The 22,075-nt window shown below is 35.5% G+C and overlaps 1 protein-coding gene across 1 annotated transcript; it reads left to right on the top strand.

The window, feature by feature from the left end:
* Positions 1-2,847: 2,847 nt before the first annotated feature.
* On the top strand, positions 2,848-21,998 carry LOC121975834 (DNA-directed RNA polymerase I subunit 1-like). Its single transcript, XM_042527721.1, has 21 exons — positions 2,848-3,056; positions 3,430-3,599; positions 4,553-4,712; positions 4,814-5,116; positions 7,474-7,713; positions 7,791-7,967; positions 8,625-8,784; positions 12,112-12,299; positions 12,772-13,035; positions 14,998-15,086; positions 15,169-15,316; positions 15,424-15,636; positions 15,763-16,029; positions 16,117-16,258; positions 16,597-16,802; positions 18,172-18,374; positions 19,140-19,338; positions 19,424-19,695; positions 19,965-20,105; positions 20,217-21,138; positions 21,238-21,998. The coding sequence occupies exons 1-21, from the start codon at positions 3,033-3,035 to the stop codon at positions 21,772-21,774; spliced, it is 5,025 nt and encodes a 1,674-aa protein (XP_042383655.1). The 5' UTR covers positions 2,848-3,032; the 3' UTR covers positions 21,775-21,998.
* The last annotated feature ends 77 nt before the right edge of the window (positions 21,999-22,075 follow it).

Raw genomic sequence — 22,075 nt, 5'->3', positions numbered from 1 at the left:
CTTCACCCGATTGCCCGAGGATAGTTGTCGCCTTGACTTTGACTTTCATCATGACAACTATCTTCCATGAAGTAGGTCCCTCCTCATTACTGCATCACTTATATTATCTGTGTTTAATTATTTTTCCCGTTCACTTATTTTAAATCTCAATGGGTAACTCTAAAGATAAATTCCTAAAAATTCTCATTAATATATATAACTATAAAACTCATCCATTCACAACACTTAAACTTTGTATGCATAGAAATTAAGTAGGACAAAGATTTATTACCGCTCATTCTCACACAAAATTTCATCTTCTCTTCACAATTTACTTGACTTTTGAATTGCCCAAAAATATATTTTTTTAAACGGCTCTAATTTTTTTTAATCTCTTATCGATTTAAACCTTTATTTTGGCAGAATTTTTTGTTATATAAAATTTTAATTTATTATATACATCGTGGAAGGTATTAGCATGGTAAATACTGATTTTTTTTTTATGATGCATGTCTTAGAAAACTTTGTTAATTAAAATGATTAATTTTAAATTACTTATGGGACTATGGGAGTATAAGTAATGTGTTAGGATCGATGATCACGGCTAGTGAGGGGGGGTATGAATAATCATCCCAAATCGTTCGTTTCTTTCTATAAATCAAGGTTAGCGCAGCGGAAAAATAATAACAGAAATGTAAATGGAGAAATCAAACCTCAAACACGATGATGTAACGAGGTTCGGAGATGATACTCCTACTCCTCGGCGTGTCCGTAAGGTGAACGAAGCCTATCAATCCGTCGGTGGATGAGACCCCGGAAAACCGGCTAATCACAACTCCTTCTGGGTGGAGAAACCTCGCCACAATAACTTGCAACAACAAGATGGAAATACAGCAAGAACTACAAACAATATGAATCTAAAACACATTGCTTGCCTTCGACTGGTTTCCGTTATCGAAGCAGCAACTTCACGGAAGAACAGCAGCAGCTGACCAGCCGGGGAAGCTCACACGAAGCTTCACGAATCAGAGAGCTCAGCAAAGCTCAAGTGCAGCAAGAATCAGGGGCAAGAAGGAAGAAGTAACTCTTTGAACAGTAGCTCCTCAACCCCTTTTATAACCTGCGAAGAAGACACAGAAGAAACTAGCCGTTGCGTAGCAACGTCTAGAACCATCGCTCATCTCGATCGGTCCACAAGGGTCTGATCGGTCACAAGACCGATCAGGCCCTTCCGATCGGTCATGGTGATCGATCAGGTCCTTCCTGATCGGTCCCATGACCGATCAGGACCTTCCCTGATCGTCGGATCCTCCCGATCGGTCCACGACCGATCGAATAAGCGAGACAAGTTCAGACACTTGATCGGTCACCGGACCGATCGATAACCCGGTATCGGATCGGTCACGGACCGATCGGTTTAGAGCTCCGACCTAAACCCTACTTGGTCACGAGCGAGCTGAGCCCTCTCCGACTTGGTCCGGTCCAGAGAGCTACCGAGCCCTCTCGACCTAGTCCGGAGAACGAGTGCCGAGCCCTCTCCGACTTCCCGGTCCCAGAACGAGCTGAGCCCTCTCGACCTAGTCAGGAGAACAGTGCCAAGCCCTCTCCGACTTCGTCCGGTCCAGAACGAGCTACCCTCTCCGACCTAGTCAGGAGAACGAGCTACCGAGCCCTCTCCGACTTCGCATGCCAAGCTTCCATACTTGGACTTTTCCATGCCAAGCTCCTGCTTGGACTTTTCCGTGCCAAGTCTCCATACTTGGACTTTACCTGCGCCAAGTCTCCATACTGGACTTTTCACCGGATGTCCGGTCAACCTTGACCCATCTGGATTTCCCTTGGCTTCACTCACGGGACTTCAACCGCCTAGCTTCACTCACTAGGTCTTTCCCCGGCTTCACTCACTGTGTCTTTCCCAATTGCCTAGCTTCACTCACCAGGACTTTCCCCTCACTAGGACTTCCATTGCTGGCTTCACTCACCAGACTTTCCAACATGGCTTCACTCACTGGCTTCACTCACCAGGACTTTCCGAACTGCCTAACATCCCAGTTAGGACTTCCTAGTCAAGTATCCGGTCAACCTTGACCTACTTGACTCTTCTTCATCCAACCTGATCAGACCCTGATCAGTATCTCTCCGCATGGACAACTGCACCTGCATTATCCATGTCTACATATCTTTCTGTATTGTCAAATATCGAAACCATGATCAAAATTTACGCTTGGTTAACTAGATCAACTTTGACCTACTGAAAATTGCACCAACATAATGAACTCCTAAAGTATTGTTAAATAAATAAAGAAGGCGTTTGTTTTTTCAAATCATGGCCGTCCTACTTGATTTTTTAACTGCCTTTCATATTGTTCAGTACGTTTATTTTACACATAAATTTTCCATTTAATTTTTTAATTAATCGGATATGTTATGAAAATTATAAAATAGTATTAAATACTATTAGAGAGCAGCCGGATAATTATCCATCACTTCCCTTTATAGAAAAAGATAATTAAGCTCAACTTAAATACTGTCGCAACTCGTCAGTAAATTATATGAAAAAAAATAAATTATAAAATAAAATAAAATTATAATTGATCGAGTAATTTTTTTTTCAAGAATAACTTTTATTAAAGATTGATCTATATTTTATTATAATAAATTTCGAGGATGTTAATAAAAAAGCTTTGTTAAAATAATTATAAAAAAAATTAAACCCCCTAGTAAAATATAACTGTTCAGCAGCATTTCAGATTTTTGTTTTGAAGATATTTATTTAACGTTTTTTTCTTAATTTTGTTATTGTATAACATTTTTGAAAACTCGTTTTTTTTATTATTTACATAAATTTAAAAGTCCGGTAAAGGGTTTTAGGAGATCCTCCCTCAGCCTTCTCCTCCGTCTATACATCTTCCGCCGCCGCCTACACTTTAACTTCTGCCGACCGCCGCTTCTGCCGACCGCCTGTTTACCTTTCTTCCGCCGCCCACCTTACCGCCGCGACTTCCCCACCTGCGACGTTTCCTGGTGATCGCCTCGCCCAAGCTTTCTTCACGATGACCGACGCTCGAAACGAAGAGGTTTGTTTTTAAAATTCCCTTTCCATCTTCCCACAAAGTAGTTTAAAAACTGATACTTTGGAAAATTTGATCTAGTTTATTGTTATTTATTTGCCTTTACATATTTATTTGTTTTCGTTTCTGTGTTTCATATCCCTTTTGTTCTATATTAGTTACTCAGTTCAGGAACCGATATTTGAATTTTGGAGCAAACAGTTTGTTTCTTTATTTTTTATTTTTAGTTTTTTGATATTGTACAAAACAAACATAAACTGATGCTGTTCTTAACTGGTTCAGTGTTGTTTCGTCCTTGAGAATTTTTGTCTGTTTCTGTAAACTCCTGTTCCTTTTTGCTCGAGAAATTAATGCAATTTCTTTCTTTGCTTACACGCAGGCAGCTTCAGCAGTTATTGATTCTGTTCATTTTAGTTTTTACACCCCAGAAGAGGTACGTAGGTTAAGTGTCAAAAAGATCACCAATGAATATCTCCTTGATGCGAAGAATAGTCCTATTCCAGATGGATTATATGATCCTGCAATGGGTCCACTTAATGATACTGACCCGTGAGTATTACTTCCATTGATCCTCTATTAAGGAAAAAAGAATTTGTTGTACAGTTGATGTTTAGCTAGATTGTTAATAAGTCAAGTATACAATTTATATTTAATAACATACAACATATTAAAAATGCAACTATTAATTAACTAAATGTAATATAATTTAATGAATATGAAATTATATGAAAATGGTTTAGGTTTTTTTTAAAAGAGCTGAAAACTTGCCCTAAATTGAAATATAGAATATTGAACCCCTGAAATCTGACTTGAAAAACTTTGAGTTTTTCTGTTTAGTTTGATTCAATTTTTGGTTCATATTGTTAGGTTCTTTTGCCCATCCTTGCATATAAGACGGAAGGGATTACCTAGTGTTCTGATTTTACTCACTAATTCACATAATTGAAGGAACATATTATTGAACAAGTGTCTCATATTTCTGGTGGATGCATTGTTACTACGAAGTATCATGTTTTGAGTGACTTCTCAAATTGCCTAAGTTTGCAAACACTTTTACTTTTTGTTTTTGGGATGAACTAACTTATCCTCAGCCACATTCATTTTGTATTTTGTATTTTATTGAATTAGTGTTAGCACAAGCAAGTCTATTATTTTTAATTTATATCATGATACTGAAGGTGCCTGATTTTTGCTGCCTTATATCTAAGGAGATAGAGATGTAAGAATTGACATTTCCTTATTCTGGAGAAAATCCTTTGTAATTCATCTTTGTGTTTCTTTATATATATTTATTTGATGAGTTCCACATTGCCCTTTTATCTTGTTATAGCCTTCTTTTATTATTGTTCACCACCAGATGTTGCTTCACACGAACTTGCATTTTCATTTGATTTTTTTTCTGTCAATCCTGATTTGCTGCTGTCTTGTTATGCGCATAATTGTTGACAAATATTTTTCAAGTAACATAAAGTTTTTAATTTGTTCCTGGTTGATGATTTTAGTTGCAAGTCCTGTGGGCAGCTTTCTGTTCGTTGCCCAGGTCACTGTGGTCATATTGACCTTGCAAAACCAATTTATAACCCATTACTATTCAAGATCCTCCAGAACCTACTTCAAGTCACCTGCTTCTTTTGTCATAAGTTCAGAAAAAATGAAGACAAGGTGATTCCATATTATTTTAATTCTACTTCCCTGTTTATCTGCCTGTTTACTTTGTGTTTTTCATATTCTCATAGGATATTTCGCCTCAAAACTATTTTCAGGTAAAGCACTGCGTTGAACAATTGCGTCTTATTGTGAAAGGTGACATTGCTGGGGCTAGAAATTTGGAAGCCCACTCATCAAGTGAGGCATTTTTTTCCCAAGAAGAAAGTGCAGAATCTGTAACATCAGTTGCATCAGATATTGAAGTAGCAAGTTCAGAGCATAAAACCTGGACATCACTTCAACATTCCGAGTCTCGTGCTGTTTTATATAACTTTATGAGTGATAAGCGAAAAAATTGTGATAATTGTGGTAGAAAGAATCCATCCATCACCAGTCCTGTTTTTGGTTGGTTCAACAAGGTATACCTGATGAACTAAAACTTTATCAACTTAGATATTGTTGTTATCGTCAAAATTTGTTCCACATATTTGTAGTCTATCTTTGATGTAGATGTATATATACTTTCAGGAAGGTGAGGTTTTTGAGAAACTTGACATAGGAACGTGATTATCACTGAAATATTGGGTTTTTGAATTGTGAGTATAAACTTCATGCAACTTTAGATCTGTTAACTTCACAATCATTCCTCAATAAGGAAGAGGATGACAAAACAAACATATATGCAGATGGGTTCAATTGTGGAATCCAGATGTCTATGCAAAATACTCTCATCTCATGGACGTTGGACTTATTTCACTTTCATGATTTCTGTATGTTGTTGTTGGCCTAATCATCTTACTTCTCTCATTTCTTTTCATTGAGACTATGTAAGCCTTTTCTTAGTAGCTTATCCTGTTGAGGGAAGTACCACCCAATCAAAATTAATTTGGTCAGACGAGGTTGTGTGCTTGCCGGAGCCAGTAATTTAAAAATATAGTTTGGTTAGTTTGAATTATTGCATATGTTGGTTTTAGGCCCTAAGCCCAGTCCACCTAATCACATGTTAGGCGCTGTTGAGATATACAGTTTCACACTGTTGTTCCCTTTCACACCTTTTTCAGTTAAGTGGTCACTCTATCAAAACTTCAGAAAAAATATTTAGTTAACATTGGTAGTAATTGCTTCTAAGCATTTTTGCTGATTTATTACTTAGCATCTATGCTAGTCTTCTAGAACTTGACTTACCTGATGATTTGGACCAGTTTTTTGTTTTTTTTTTATGTATTAACTAACTGAAGTTGGAGTGGGGGATTTCTTGTGTAGTTATGTTACACATTTGCAATTTGAAAGCTAAATAAAAGGGGAAGGTTCTTACAATAATAACCTTTGCATTTTGTAGAGGTGGGCATGAGTTAGGATGGAAAAGCAGAGGCCAAAACCTAAATTCGAGAATATTGACATGCCAGTCACATTTCAATTTCCCCAAATTTCATATTTTAAAAGTACTTATTAAGTTATTATAAAATGAATTAAAGTTGGAATAAGGTATCGTACTAGGCTGTTTTTTTTTGTGTGGCATTGGTTTCACACCCAAGGGATGAAGGAAGTTCACTGGCGGGGAAAGGGGGGCTTATTGGAATGGACTTGTTGATAGGCCATGTGTCAGTGCTCTACACCATCTTCTTCCCCAGTCAATGATGGCTCGTGTTACATTGCCAATGGGAATAAGACGATGAGGTTCCATTGTGAAGGAACTCATCAAGGTGTAAATTTGATAGATATTTGTGCTAGCACAATAAAGAATGCGCTGAACTTTTTGAAACATCACTGCACAAATTTTTAGCAGGAAATTGCTTACCAATTTCCCACATGGTTCATAATCCCATTCAATTCATATATTACACTAAAAATTAATTTATGAAAAATCATCTCATTCAAATTTGGAATTAATAATACAAAACCACAACCCTCATAGTAATGGATCCTCAAATACCCTCATTATTAATCTTCTTCCTTTAAAAGGCATGCATTGCTTGCATTGCATAATATGAAGGAGTGAATTGTGAATGATTGCTGATGCAAGGTGACATTCAAGAAGATGACACTCAAGACGATGAAGAAGGTGATCATAAAAAATGTAAGCGAGTTGAACACACGATCTGACATGAAGTGGCACATGATTGTATATGGGCTACCAGGGGAGGAGGTGCAGGTGGTGGAGGCATGATTGCTGATGCAAAACTTGATGTGGGTGCTTGGGCGACTGAGATGGAATTTGAGATGGAGCAAAGCAAGAAAATGATGAAATCAAAAGGCATTTGTGTGGTGACATGTCCGAAAGCTGTCACATTAGCAACACGTTTGCTGTTAACAAGACTCACCAACAGCAATCTAATGTGGAGAAAAAACATGTGTTTGGCTGCTGAGAATGGTCACAAGTGTTGTCTCCAAGATTACCCAAGTCTACTAATGGACCATGAAAGTTTAGGTAGGAAAGGCTTGGTTCTTTGCAAGTTTGATAACAAAACCCCTAAACATGACATGAAATATCAAATCAGAACAAAGGAAATATAGACTTGTCATTGAAAACCATTTTTTTTTTGGTTGTTGCCCTTTTATACGTAGATTAGAGCTAAAGTTGGACAGGTTTTTTTGAAGCCCTTTTTGGTTGTTAAATTGGTAAAAATGAAATAATTTCTCCTTATCTTGAGATTTTAATTTGCACATATAATGTTATTTTTCTCATGGGGTTTCCTGCTAACACCTTGTTTTGGTTGGATCAGTAGTAGTTGATCAAACATCTAATGGTGTCTCTGCTTTGCAATAATACTTGTAGGGACTACGAGCTTCTGATATAAAAGCCAATATTCTATTGGGGTACAATGTGGGTCCAACATCCAGTGAGTCAAAAAATTCAACTGTTACTCATTCAAGGGGAGAGAGTGGCTCTGAAATGGCTGATGAACTTTCTTCACTGGAACAAAAAACAAAAGAAAAAATCAAATTAGATGATTTGCCTCCTGAAGTCATCAAGCTGATGCAATCTTCTGGACCAAAGCATTTGCTGCCTTCTGAGGTTTAGCACCTAACCTGGCTTCTTTGATATATCTATTTTAATTCAGGTATTCTTGATACTTGTTATAATATCTTCAGGTAGAACTTATTTTAAAAGATCTGTGGAAAAATGAGGCTGATCTCTGCCTACTAATGTTAGACCTTCAATGTCGAAGCCAGAGTCCCATGGAGAGGGGCTATGAGATTTTTTTCCTGAAGGCTATTCTTGTACCACCAAACAAGTTCCGTCCTGCTGCCGCCAGTACTGCTCGTGGGGTAAGCTCTTGCACATATCTTGTTACTTAGTAGAACCTTTTGGTTATGTGTATGACTAAGAAATATAAGTGTCATGATCTTATGAAACTGTAATTATTTTCCTAGGAAGTATGTACCACTAATTTGTAATATTATTTATAGCTCTCCCATACATTGCAATGAACAGTCTGACATTTGTTTTTCACTCCCCTGTTTTTTTGGAGCAAGACTGCTGTTATTTGTTTTGGGCCTTGCTTAAGATCTTTGCTTCTTTTCTGTCTGTTTTTGTATGACCTTTGGATTTCATATTAGGGCTATATAAATCAGAGTTTCATTGTCAATAAAATGTGATCATGTAATTTTTAATTTTTGATCTTTTGTACATGTATATCAGTGAATCTTTAGATCCTGCTGGAAAGAAGACCCTCAGCTCTTGGCTTGAAGGATTTTTTCCCTTGATTTTTTTTTTCATCTCATTCAAAATTAATATCTGCTTTTTGTAATTTTGTTTTGTTCTTCCAGAATGCTACCCTAAATGTATATTCATTTAGATAAATCTGTCCTCCTTTTGTATTTGAGATCTTTGATCCAAAACAACTGGTAGCTCGATGATGGTTCATTCTTTTATTGTTTATTTTGTACTTGTGATTTATATCCAGTATCTCTTCATCACTGTAGGTAATGGAACATCCTCAAAATACTTTGCTGAACAAAGTCCAACAAGCTAACATTGCTTTAAAGAGTTGCACTGGTGATTCTAATAATACTGATATTTTGCGGAGGTGGATGGATCTTCAAAGAAGTGTGAACGTGTTGTATGATAGTACCAAGGGTTTAGGTGCGCGTGTTATTCCCGTATTTTTCATCAAGTTTTCTTACCTTTGTTGAACTTCTTTTAGTGCTTATGAGAACATAAATTAAAAGGAAATATAGCTCCTATCTAGTCATGTAGGAAAATTTTCTGACCTTAATCCCTTATGGAAGTGGACTGACTATTGGTGCTGATTTTGTGAAATTTGGGTGGCAAAACTGAGAATTCAAAAGAATATGTAGACATTGCTAGTATGTATTCTGTCCACATCAATTTCATTCACATGTTGTTGGTCTGGAAAGTTAGTTTGGAACAGAAACGTCCTAAAGATTCAAATTTATACTAGATTAAAGTTCAGTTTTGGTGATTATAGGTGTCTACATCTTGTATTCACAATTTATTTAAACTTAACAATCTAGATTTTAATTTCACTGAGGCATAGCATGCAAGTGCCACAGTGTGAGCAGATGATAACACCAAGGATCAAGGTAGTAGATAATGGCTAGCAATTATGTCAGGGTTTTCATATTTGTGAGGTTGGTTGGAAGGGGAGGAGATGCAAGAACATCAGTGGCAGAAGATCCATGCTAGATGAACCCATAGGACACTTGAGTTGGTAACTTAAGCTGACAGTGGTTGCCAGTGGTGCAATTGGTCTTTGGCAATGACAAAATGACATTGTGGCTCAAGAGTTGGTGTGTGTGTGTGTGTGTGTGTGTGTGTTGTCAATCTATTTTGCTATGGAGCCTGCTGAACTATGTCCACTCGAAGCTCGTCATGGGGGCACAAAGTATTCCTGCAAAGCTCGTCATGATGCACTAGAGCACTATTCTTCTGACTTAATTGGCAATCTCTTGGTGAAAGAGAAGTACTGAATAAAAGAGGCTGTCATTTTGCTTGAATTAACTACAGAATGAGGTGGACTCAGCCAAAAGTATGCGCCAAATAAGATCTTTGAATCTGTTTATTATATTAGGCTAGTTAGTATTAGATCAACTTATTTTATTTGCACCGAAAGGATCAGCTCTCAAAATATTCTATATTAGTACTAGATCTGTTGAAAATCAGCCTGGAGTGACCCATTAAACTGTCTGAATAGGAACTGATTCATATCTACAAAACTGTAATCTTAAACCAGTGAAACTGTATCATAAAAGGTGAAAACTACTCTAAGCTGATCAACTCCATATGGAATGATTGACACTTGTTTTTTATTTTTTTTTTTACTTTTTCTATTTTCAAAGGTGGTATGACCAGATTCAAAGAAGACCAACATAGAGATGATAACATTTTCGATATCATTGTTCATTTTTTATTTATGATAATTCATACTATTTTTATTATTTATGTTCATATTATACTATTGTTGAATAAAGAATTAATCAATTCTTTTATATCTTGAGATTACTTTTATTCAATATATATTATTGCTTAATAAATCATATCGATGAATTAAAAATGCATTATCATCGTTAAGCCATGTTTGTTCTAACTATTTAGCTGTCGACTATATGAATTTCATCTTTTCATTCGACTTTATGCAAGACTTATTATTCGTGTATATAGATTTAGCCAATTTCTTTGCTAATGCAACCCTCAACCTTTTTGAGGATTACATTTTTGATATCATTGTTCATTTTTGATTTTATGATCACTCATACTATTTTTTATTATTTATATTCATATTATACTATTGTTGAGTAAGGAATTAATCAATACTTTTATATCTCAAGATTACTTTTATTCAATATATATTATTGCTTAATAAACCATATCGTTGAATTAAAAATAGCATTATCATCATTAGGCCATGTTTATTCTAACTATTTAACCGTCAACTATATGAATTTCATCTTTTCATTCGACTTTATGCCAGGCTTAAAATTTGTGTATATAGATTTAGCCAATTTCTTTGCTAATGCAACCCTCAACCCTTTTGAGGATTGGGATTAACAGTGTTTAAAGTTATGCATTGGTCTGAATAATTTTATGATTTATTGTTATTTATTTTTGAATAATATTCTAATAAATAATATCAATAATAGCACATTGTTAAGTATCTTTAGTTGAGTCAGTTAGGTATATTTATTGTTACACTTCTTTTTAAATTTCAATTTGTATGTATGATACATATCATTTCCCTGGTGAATCATAACTTATTGTAAGAATTGAATTGCGAAGCATATGGTTCTACTTCTAACCACAATGCTCACGTGCAAAAATAAAATCCTTATTCTGCCATCATTCCCTTCATGCACTAAGAAATCTGCACCATGCTTTTCCTCTTCTCAAATGTTCATGGCTCACTCCTGAATCTTTTCCCTCGCTACTTTACTGCAGATAAACTTCCTCTGTTGATCCTCAGCCTTTTTGCTACCATGCCACAACTTGAATGACCAAAAACTCATATTTTTTCTTGCAACATTATGCCTCAACTTTGATTAAGCGCTCAAGAAATCTGGAAATATTAGATCAGATATGACCAATCCCGATAAAATGTGATTGATCCATATCTAGGATGAGCAAATTTGTCAAACCACTACCTGTATTACAAGTACATGTTTGTCTCACTTTCTCTATCGCATCTCTTCTTATTCCACTGACTTGAAAGGTTTGGATTATGTATCAAGGGCATTCAAGTTTTCTACATGGTTTTCTCTTTTAATCTCTGTGTCTACGTGTGAGATAAACTAACAGTTTCCTTGAGAAAATAACTTGATGGGCAAATCAATAGTGGTGAATTAGTCAATATAGTGATCATCCTTCTATTGCCTCGTTCGACATATAAATGGGAGAAGGCAAATATTTGAATTGATGAATTTGAGCATTCGTTCTTCAAAATAGATCTGTGAAAACCAAGAAAAGACTAATTAAGAATTTATTGTATTTTAAAAGTTTTTAATCCTCTCAAGTTAACAACTAAACAGGTAGCTTCTTTCTCATCCTCTCCTTGCTTCCATCATTCGTGTCTTTACATATGTACACCTTTGAAGTATCTTCCCTCTAAGAAAACCGACCATAAAGGTTCCCTCACATGTTGCTGCATATACTTTTTAAAGTTTGAGTGCTTTCTTTAACCTGGTTGCAAGCCTGCATATCCTTTTTAAAGTTTCTGAGTGCTTTCTTTAACCTGATTGCAAGCCTGCATGTACTTTTTAAAGTTTCTGAGTGCTTTCTTTAACCTGGTTGCAAGCCTCAATGTTCTGTAATGATTTTGATACTTGACTGCAAAAAATTTAGGAACTTGTATACAGAACTTTTCTTTCAGCTCTAAATTTCATTGCATTTATCAAGTTTATCAGGTTACTGGTTGTGTAAGCACACATGTTTTATTATATGTTCTTTTGTTTGCAGGGAAAAGCGAAAAAGAATCTAATGGTATACGCCAATTGTTGGAAAAAAAGTCAGGTATCCTACGACAGAAAATGATGGGGAAGAGAGTGAATTTTGCATGTCGTTCTGTCATATCTCCTGATCCATACTTAGCTGTCAATGAAATTGGCATTCCTCCTTACTTCGCATTGAGATTGACATATCCCGAGGTATCTTTTAATTAGCTTCAATTAATTAACATCTGTAGAGATTTTCACTTTCTCTTTAGTCCGCAATGCTCATTTTGATATTTTGTAGTGCACAAATGATTTCGCAAAAAAAAAAAAATTAAGATCCAGTTTGAAGACTGAGGCATGTGCCTTTTTCTCTTTCATTTGTGGTTAACTGTTGGTTCATATCTGGAGGTTTCTTGTTTTGTTCCACTGTATGTTAATCTAAGAGACATCTATGAAGATCTACCATTGTTGAGGACAAATACTGTTCCTTGTTCTTCTGTGTTTTTTTTTCCAGTTAGAAAATTATGTGAATTGCACTATTGAATGATCTTTTTCCTTGTTCTTTCACATTATGCTCTGAGTAAACATACACCACTTCTTGTTTTCAGAGTTACTGATTTCTTCTCCTTGTTATCAATATACTTGTTCTTGTTATCTCATTGTACAGTAATATTTTTTTCTTTAGCGAGTGACACCTTGGAATGTTAAAAAGCTGCGGCTTGCTGTAATGAATGGTGCCGATATTCATCCTGGAGCTACACACTACAAGGACAGGGATAGAATGTACAAGCTGCAAGCAAGCAAAGATATGCGCAATGTGATCTCAAGGAAATTGCCAACATCAAGAGCTGTCACTGCCCAACATGGAATGGGTCCAGAATCAGATTTTGAAGGCAAGGTTGTCTATCGCCATTTACAAGATGGAGACATTGTGCTTGTTAACCGACAGGTATAATCATATTATATATTGCTTTCTTAATAATCACTTTTCTCAAAATGGTGATCGAAATAAATTACGGCTTCTAGTGGCGATTAGAACTTGCATTGACTTTTCTTTATACTTTGTTTACTCAATCAATTTTTTTTTCCTAAATCCCTTTTCCATTACTCAATCACTGATTTTCTCTAAATCCCTTTTCCATTAGTGTCATTTTTTTCCCTAAATCCCTTTTCCATTACTCAAATCACTGATTTTGTCTGAATCCCTTTTCTATTGGTGTCAATTTATTATTATTTTCACTGATTTTTCAAGATTTCATTTTTTTTGGCATTCCTCAGTTTCCCCACCTAGTGGGAAAAGGCTTGGTTATTGTTGTTGTTGTTGTGTATTCCTCAGTTTCCATCCACAAAATCTTACTGTTTTTTAATCAACGTGTTGCTGTTAGTAGTACATTGGTATTAACTTTTACTTGTAATGGATGATGACAAGCTTAATGCCATGGGTGACACATTGTCTAGGTTACAATTTATTAGTATTGTGATGCCTGCTTACTGAAGCAAACCCGCATAATTACATTGCTTGCTTAGTGAATTGCTTGACTTGTGAAGTTTTGATTTTCGAGGTTCTCTGTTAGCTTCATCTGGTTACCTTTTATCACTTCATTTTGATGTGCATTTTGGTATGGCCTCTTGTAGGTAAAACACCATGCATGTGTATTTTGAAATTCTGTATCAGAATTTCTCCAGATAATGACATTAATAACAGAAATGGTTAATTATCTGTCAAGCTAGCCTTGTCTAAATTATAGATGAATTCTACAGAAATTATAGGAAATGCTTTTGTAAAGAAATTGAAAGGATCTTTTAAAGAACATGTCTTTCTGTATGTTGATGAAACCTATTTTCTTCAAATTTGAAATATTTGATCCCAAGAACATTGCAAAGAGTCAAATTAGTCCTAACAACAAAGCTATCTAGGGAAGGCACATTGGTACTTTGATAAATTAAGGGTTGTAACTTGTAAGCATTTTGGGGGTTAAGCAGGGTTTAAGTAAAAGTTAAAATATTTGATTCTAGGCAAGTTGCAAAGAGTTTAAGTAGGTCTACCAGCTGATCTAGCTAAGTTTCATTAGCAACTTTGATGGATTAAGACTTCATAGTTTTAACTATACTATTCTAATTTGTAGCTATACAGGGGTTTAATTTCAGATCATGCTGCTTAGTACAGGCAAAATTTACTGATTTTAAATTGGGCTTTGCTTTTAGCATACATTTGAATTTGTTTTTTTTATTCATTTTAGTTTGTTTTTATTTTTTGCCCCTGTAGTTTTGCTATGTGACTTTTACTTTGGTTTTTTTACATGACTTCATGCTGTTTTTGATTTGATGTTGGTATTCCCTTTGAGATTAATATAATCTTTTGTGAAAGCCATTTGCATACCTTTTTTTCTTGCAAAATATCTGGTTGATTCATATAGTTCTAGTTGTTTATTGCGAACTTTCTGAATCTACATCCGGTAGCTTTCTTTCTTCACTCTTTTCTGGTTTGTTCAGTAACCTTTGGACAATTAACACTATATTATCTTGATGTGCATTATACTATGATACCACAGTTTCTGTAGAACTTTTTGAAGCACAGTATAAAGTTTAATTGTTGCCTGAGCCTAGCTTACTGGAACATGTTTCATTTAAATGAATCTGCAACTTAATTAGAACATCAAGCAAATGAAACTGGTAACCAAAAATGAGACTACTTCGGTTTCCAAGATCATTATTGTATCTAGATAAAATTTTCTTCCCATGGACTTTTGGTTCTGTGGAAACTCTGATGTAGAAGTACAACATTCAAGAAGTTCAATACTCTTTGCATATAGCATTCAAGAAGTTTGATATTCTTTTGATTGTTTGAGAATGGGATTTTGATGGTAAATGATTTTTCAACTCACGATTTCAAATGTCTAATATTTTGCAGCCTACCCTTCATAAACCGAGTATGATGGCTCATGTCGTTCGTGTGTTGAAAGGGGAGAAGACAATTCGTATGCACTATGCAAATTGCAGGTTCCATAACATGTTAATTATAATTTGAGATTTACCTTTTGGATTGGTATTCAACCTGGAAGGTATATATTTATTGTTGCAGCACCTACAATGCGGATTTTGATGGTGATGAAATGAATGTACACCTCCCACAAGATGAAATTTCACGTTCTGAAGCTCTTAACATTGCTAATGCAAACAAACAATATATTGTTCCCACAAGTGGATCCCCTATTAGAGGACTTATTCAGGTAGAGGAGTTTTATTTTATTTTATTTTAAAATTATTCTGTATGAATCATTTCAATTTGATTTATTCTTTTGCAACTTGCATAAATGTGTATCTGATGGGTCTTCAGGATCATATTGTGAGTGCTGTCCTGTTGACAAAGTTAGACACTTTTTTAACCCGCGAAGAGTATCATCAACTTATATATGTTTCTTGTATGCCTCCTACATCATATGCTCAAAATAGATATGGTGAAAAGGCTTCTCTCTCATGGTCTGAGAATGAGATTCAGCCTCTTCCTCCTGCTATATGGAAACCAATACCATTGTGGACAGGAAAACAGGTTTGTACTACATAAAACAACACACTTTCTTTTCAAGCTTCTTAGCATGACTACACTCTTACCTAAATGCAAAAGATTGGAAGAAACTGCATCAACTTTTATGCTGATGGTTTTGTTATTTTGTAGGTTATTACTGCAATCCTTAACTATGTCACACGAGGTTGCCTTCCTTTTACTATTGAAAAGAAAGGAAGAATACAAAAAGAGTATATTGGGAATGATAGTGCTCAACTTGTTTTGCATATTTACAATAATGAGCTAATACACGGAATGATCGATAAGGCTCAATTTGGAACATATGGTTTAGTTCATGCAGTCCATGAACTTTATGGTCCAGATGTTGCAGGAACTCTGCTTTCTGTATTTAGCCGATTATTTACTTCCTTTCTTCAGGTACATTCTCCCAAGTTGTTTCATTGTTCTTCTAGTATTTTTTTTAAAAAAAATCGGAGGTATAAAAAGTGTCTATTCTGTTTTCAGATGCATGGGTTCACTTGTGGAGTAGACGACCTTTTACTTAAAAGGAGTTCAGACATGGAAAGGGATAGGATATTAGAAAAAAGCGAAATGTTAAGTGAAGAAGTCCATAGGCGCTTTACGAGAATGAAAGATGATGATAAAGGTGTTTACTATAAGTCCTTTAGTATACTGTAGGCATAATAAATATCAACTATATGGCAATAATTGCTATTGATGATTTCACATTCATATACTGCTCTGTCTCTTTTCAAGTCACCTAAAGTCAGAAATATGGGTCATCTCAAACCACCTATTTGTTCATCTGGTTTGTATAAAAAAATATAAGTGATACTGATTACTAATAACTTTTGGCCTAAGATTGATACCATTTTTGCTAATATATATTTGATTTATGCAACAATTAAGAGTTTAGTTTACTGATTTACTTCTTTACATCCATGTATTCACATTCTTCATATACTTCTGTCTTTGCATGCACAGATCCTATGAAGTTGCAAGGTGAGATTGAAAAAGTTCTACGTGGTCATGGAGAATCAGCAACTGCTCTTTTGGATAGGATGATGTCAAATGCCATGAATAGTCTGACTTCCGAGATAAATCAGACCCTCTTTCCTAGTGGACTGTCAAAGTCATTTTTAACGAACTGTCTCTCTCTTATGACAGCCACTGGAGCAAAAGGTGGTCTGGTGAGTTGTTAACTATTGTCTAATCTAACCATGATTTAAAATGTTGTTCTGTGCCAGTCAATATCTGAACTTCCACCCTGTCGTGTAGTATCCCTCCCTGACTCCCCAATTCTTCTCACGTGGGTTAAGGAAGTACATCATGGTCCTTGATTCGCCTTCTCCTTAGTTTCTTTAGTACAGTGTGTCATTGCATCTGACACGGCTCCAATCTAGTATTGTCTTGTTCGGGTAGGGACCAAAGCCTCAGCTCGGAACAAATTTGAAACCTTAAATCTTACCACTATCCCAATTAAATTTAGTTTGCTAATCTGTTAATGCTAAGAAATTTTCATTTCAAATCTTTTTTATAATGCAATGGTAGACTTAGGTTGTGACCCTAAGCATTAACTAAGCTATTTTTGTAGCAGCCATAGAACGATTCTACCACTGGAACATTCTTTACTTGTTTGTTGGCTATATTGCATATACGCATTCAATTCCCAAAAGCCACACTGATCTTTTTGATATAATATCATTTTTGTGTTCTTTATTTACATAATATATTGGTTATCTAAATGGATTTCAGGGTTGCTCCAATGAATGATAAAATGAGAGAAATTAGATTGAGATGATATAGAGATGTGTGAGGCAATCAATAAGTTGATGTCACAAAAATTATTCAATTGATTTAGATATTATTAATTATATAGCCCTGCATTGAACTTAATGAGTAATAAGATTTATGTAGCTGATCCAAATATTTGAGACAAACATAGTTTTTTTTATTAATGTGATGATGTTGGTTATCTTGATTGTTAATATTTCATTCCTTACAAGCATCTTGCTTTTAACTCTGTATCATCTTTCTCTTTTTGCTCATTCATCCCTATTTTTTGTCATCTTGCTTTGAATTATTTTTCTCCTACATCATTTTACACTTCTAATCTTGTTTTCTTAATGAATTGTGATTTTAGATAAATCTCGATTTCTTGATAACTTGCTACAGACCTAAACACTTATTTTTATACATCATTTTTGCTCATTATTATGGCTCACAAATGTAAACCTGTGCTATTGTATTTGCTAAACAATCCTATGTTTCTTATTGGTACAGAAGCACCTATCTTTCTTGTCATTTTTTTTTCCTTGGCAGTTTGAGGAGTAAAAAAATTGATGTGACCTATTTCTAGTGGGAATTCGATGCACAGCAGAGTGGTCTAGACTTGTCTGCAAAAAAAAAAAAAAAAGAACTTGAAGTTTTGTAGCTCTTAACTTGCTTTGTAGATGTTGTATCATGGAAAGCCAGTTTGTAGATTTGTTTGTTTGTTCAAGGAAAAGCTTTTTCTTTTCTCTATTTATTTTTTCTGACAGATGTATATATCCTTTGTAGGTCAATATGACACAAATATCTTCTTTGTTGGGCCAACAAGAATTGGAAGGGAAACGGGTGCCACGTATGGTATCTGGTAAAACTTTACCTTGCTTTCCTCCTTGGGATGTTTCAAGCCGATCTGGAGGCTTCATTAGCGATCGTTTTTTGACTGGTCTACGACCCCAAGAATACTATTTCCACTGCATGGCTGGGCGTGACGGGTATATTAATAGTTATATTTTATGCAATTCAAACCTTAGTGGTAGCATCCCAGTTAATTTAATTTTAGTAGGATACTTTTCTAATTCATATTTTTTCCTTCTTTATCTAATATACTTCTATGAATATAGGTTATAATAAATGATAATAGTTTTCATTTGGACATCTATTCTTATAAATTGACTGCACAAACAACCCTATGTCATGGTTGTGTATTCAGAACCTGTTTTCTTGATCCCTACCTATAGATGAATGTATTCAATGAATTCAATTTTCCTAACATATTAATTAATGAATGTATTAATTAACATATTAATGGATGTGTGGACATACGAAGATGGACAAAATAAGAAATGAGAGCATTAGAGAGAAAGTCGGAGTTGTATCTATTGAGGAAAAACTCCGAGAGACACGTTTAAGATGGTACGGACATGTACTTAGACGACCAATAAATGCTCCAATTAGGCGATGTGAAACTATGATAAACATGCATATCAAACGAGGAAGAGGAAGACCAAAAAAAATTTGGTTAGCAACAATAAAACAAGATAAAATTTATTTAAATATAGATGATGATATAATAGGAGATAGAGCTCAATGGCGTAAAAGGATTCATACAGCCGACCCCACCTAGTGGGAAAAGGCTTGGTTGTTGTTGTTGTTGTTGTGTATTAATTAATTTACAATTATATAAATCTCATGAACATCCTGCTCTTTAATTTATCTTCTTGATATCTTTTCACATGTTGACATATATGTACTTGCAGCTTGGTGGATACAGCCATCAAAACATCGCGTAGTGGGTACTTGCAGCGGTGCCTTGTCAAGAATCTTGAGTGTCTGAAAGTCTCATATGATTATACAGTACGAGATGCTGATGGATCTGTTGTCCAATTCATTTACGGGGAAGATGGGGTTGATGTTCTTAAGTCAAGTTATATTTCTGAGTTTAAAATGCTTTCTGACGTAAGTAATTACGTTCCGTAGCTCCTATGCATGTTCTTTATGTTTAGTTTTCAGCTATATCTAATATAACAATCTTTAATTACAGAATCAAAAAGTCGTTTTGCAAAAGTTTAATGACCAAATGGTGGATGCCACTTTAGAAAAATCAAATATTTTTATAAACAAATTGCCAAGTTCTCTGAAAGAGGGTGCAATTGATTTTATTTCTAAGAATCAAAAGAGGTCTCCTCATCAAATTAAGAAAAAGACCTTTATGAAGTTAATGAAGCAAAAGTACCTCACAAGTCTTGCCGATCCGGGTGAGTCTGTTGGTGTCATTGCCGCACAGTCTGTTGGAGAACCATCAACACAAATGACGTGAGACATCTAACTTTGTTCGATAAGCTTTTAAACTGCTTGTTTATTAAAATTATTTTTAGTGAGAAATCAAATTTAGCTCAACATTTTTGAAAATATTTCTCTACTATTGTAGGAAACTACAAATTAGGAGTGAAGTTGCAGTTAACAATACACATCCATTTCATGATTGTACTATAACTAATGTTTAATGTACATCATAACAAATTTGATGGTATCCATTATCGCCATATGGCACATGATAACAAATTATGAATTCTTGTTTACAGGCTCAATACATTTCATTTGGCTGGCAAGGGAGACATGAATGTTACACTTGGAATACCCCGTTTACAAGAAATCTTGATGACTGCTTCAAAGGATATCCGAACTCCTCTCATGAACTGTCCCCTACATGCTTGGAAGACGAAGTAAGTGAAGAACCTCTGCCTTGGTGTCTTTAACTAGAAGTAATCAAGTGTGAATGTTCTGAAATGGATTTTTTATAAATGATACGATGATTTATCTATCATCTTTTGCAGAGATGACGCTGAACGTCTTTCTGCCAAGTTAAGGAGAGTCTATGTGGCTGATGTTGTGGAGAAGATGGAAGTCTGCACTGTTCCATTTTCCATTTATGGGAATGAGATCGCAACTATTTATAAGCTGAAAATGACTCTTTATCCAAGCAAACTCTATCCGGCCTTTTATGAGCTAACATTAGAAGATTGCATGGAGGTTATTAGGACAACATTTGTTGATGCCATGGAAGAAGCCATTACAAAACACTTGGATATGATACACAGGATCAGCGACATCAATGTTGCTTCCGGCAAGGAAGAAAATGATTTCGAGGAAGGGTTTGAGGAGGATGAATCTAGAAACGTAGCAACGACCGCAGAGGCAAACAATGATGGTGGCAATGGCCGTGATGACGATGACGACGATGATAGTGATGATGATGATGGAACTGGTGCTAAAAAGTCAAAACAAGCACGTGATGAAGTGGAGTATGAGGATGGTATCGAGAATGAGAAATTTGCCACAACAACAGGTGAGCATGATGACGAGATCCGATCAGGGTTTGAGAGTGGAGTTGATCAGATTGAAGAAGATGAAGATTATGTTATGGGAGGTGAAAACCCTCCTGATTCGGACACAGACACTGAAGCTCCTGAAACTCCGACTAAAGGACATTCTACACCCATGCCAGTTGATAGCAAGAAATCAAAATTCACAAACAAAGGAGAGGAAAGCCTATCTAAAGCCGAGTCTACTACTGTGTCAAAAGATAAAAAAAAGAAATCAAAAGGGAAGAGTGAAAAATTAGAGGTGAAAAAGAAACTTAATAAGCCCAAAAGAAGCAGCAAGAAAATCAAAAGAGCAATTTCTTGCAAATTTGAGGGATTGAACTTTGAGGTTCAGTTTGTCTTCAGAAAGGAACCCCGTATTCTGTTGGCTGAGGTACTTTCAACTCGAGACAACAAAAAGCTGTGATTTGTCTATTGTCTATTGTCTATTGTCTATACTTTCTGGAAGTCCTAACTCATTTCCTCTGTGCAGATTGCGCAAAAGACATCAAAGTGTGTGTACGTCAAGCAATGCAAGAACATCGACAAGTGTACAGTGAAAGAAAATAAAAACAATACCGATCCATTCACACTGCAGATCGCGGGAGTGGACTTTGCTACACTTTGGAATTTGTATGAGCATCTGGATGTCAATCAAATTTATACGAACGATGTACATGCAATGCTTAACACATATGGTGTAGAAGCAGCCAGAGCAACCATCATCAAGGAGGTCACTAATGTGTTTGGGTTATATGGTATAAATGTAAACATCCGGCATCTGAGCCTAATTGCTGATTTCATGACCTTTCACGGTGGATACCGACCTATGAACAGACTTGGTATGGGTGGGTTCAACACTTCGCCCTTTGGTAGGATGACATTTGAGACCGCCACCAAGTTCATCGTCGAGTCAGCCTTGCACGGGGAAGTGGACACATTAGAATCTCCATCAGCCAGTGTATGCCTTGGCCAGCCCGTCAAATATGGAACTGGTTGTTTCGACTTGATGCAGAATTTGCCTATGTGAGGACCTCCCCACTGCTATTTGTCATTGATTGGCTGTCCTATTGTATGTTTAGGTCGGTCACTATCATAATCATATCGAAAGGCACATGCTTAATTCTGTATGATTGTTCTTTTTGATAGAAATATCTGAGCGTTTCTTATTGTACTGAGGCTTGTTGTTGATATGGGTATGTGATTTCTCACAAGTTATAATATTTCAAGACAGTAATAGAGGTTCAGTAGAAACCTTTTACTCCAACAATGTTGAAAGATAACATTTTTATAAGTAATCACAATAATGTAATGTGTTGTTCACTCTTTCA

The sequence above is a fragment of the Zingiber officinale genome, chromosome 4B (assembly GCF_018446385.1).
Source record: "Zingiber officinale cultivar Zhangliang chromosome 4B, Zo_v1.1, whole genome shotgun sequence".
Lineage (NCBI taxonomy): Eukaryota > Viridiplantae > Streptophyta > Magnoliopsida > Zingiberales > Zingiberaceae > Zingiber > Zingiber officinale.
This window is presented reverse-complemented; position numbering and strand designations above follow the sequence as displayed.

What these genes read in the sequence shown, in the direction of transcription:
- LOC121975834 (XM_042527721.1), top strand. Translation starts at nt 3,033, where the DNA reads ATGACCGACGCTCGAAACGAAGAG. An exon ending in AATGAAAGATGATGATAAAG is followed by an intron (nt 16,259 to 16,596) that starts GTGTTTACTATA and finishes TTGCATGCACAG; the next exon opens with ATCCTATGAAGTTGCAAGGT. An exon ending in GAACCATCAACACAAATGAC is followed by an intron (nt 19,696 to 19,964) that starts GTGAGACATCTA and finishes TCTTGTTTACAG; the next exon opens with GCTCAATACATTTCATTTGG.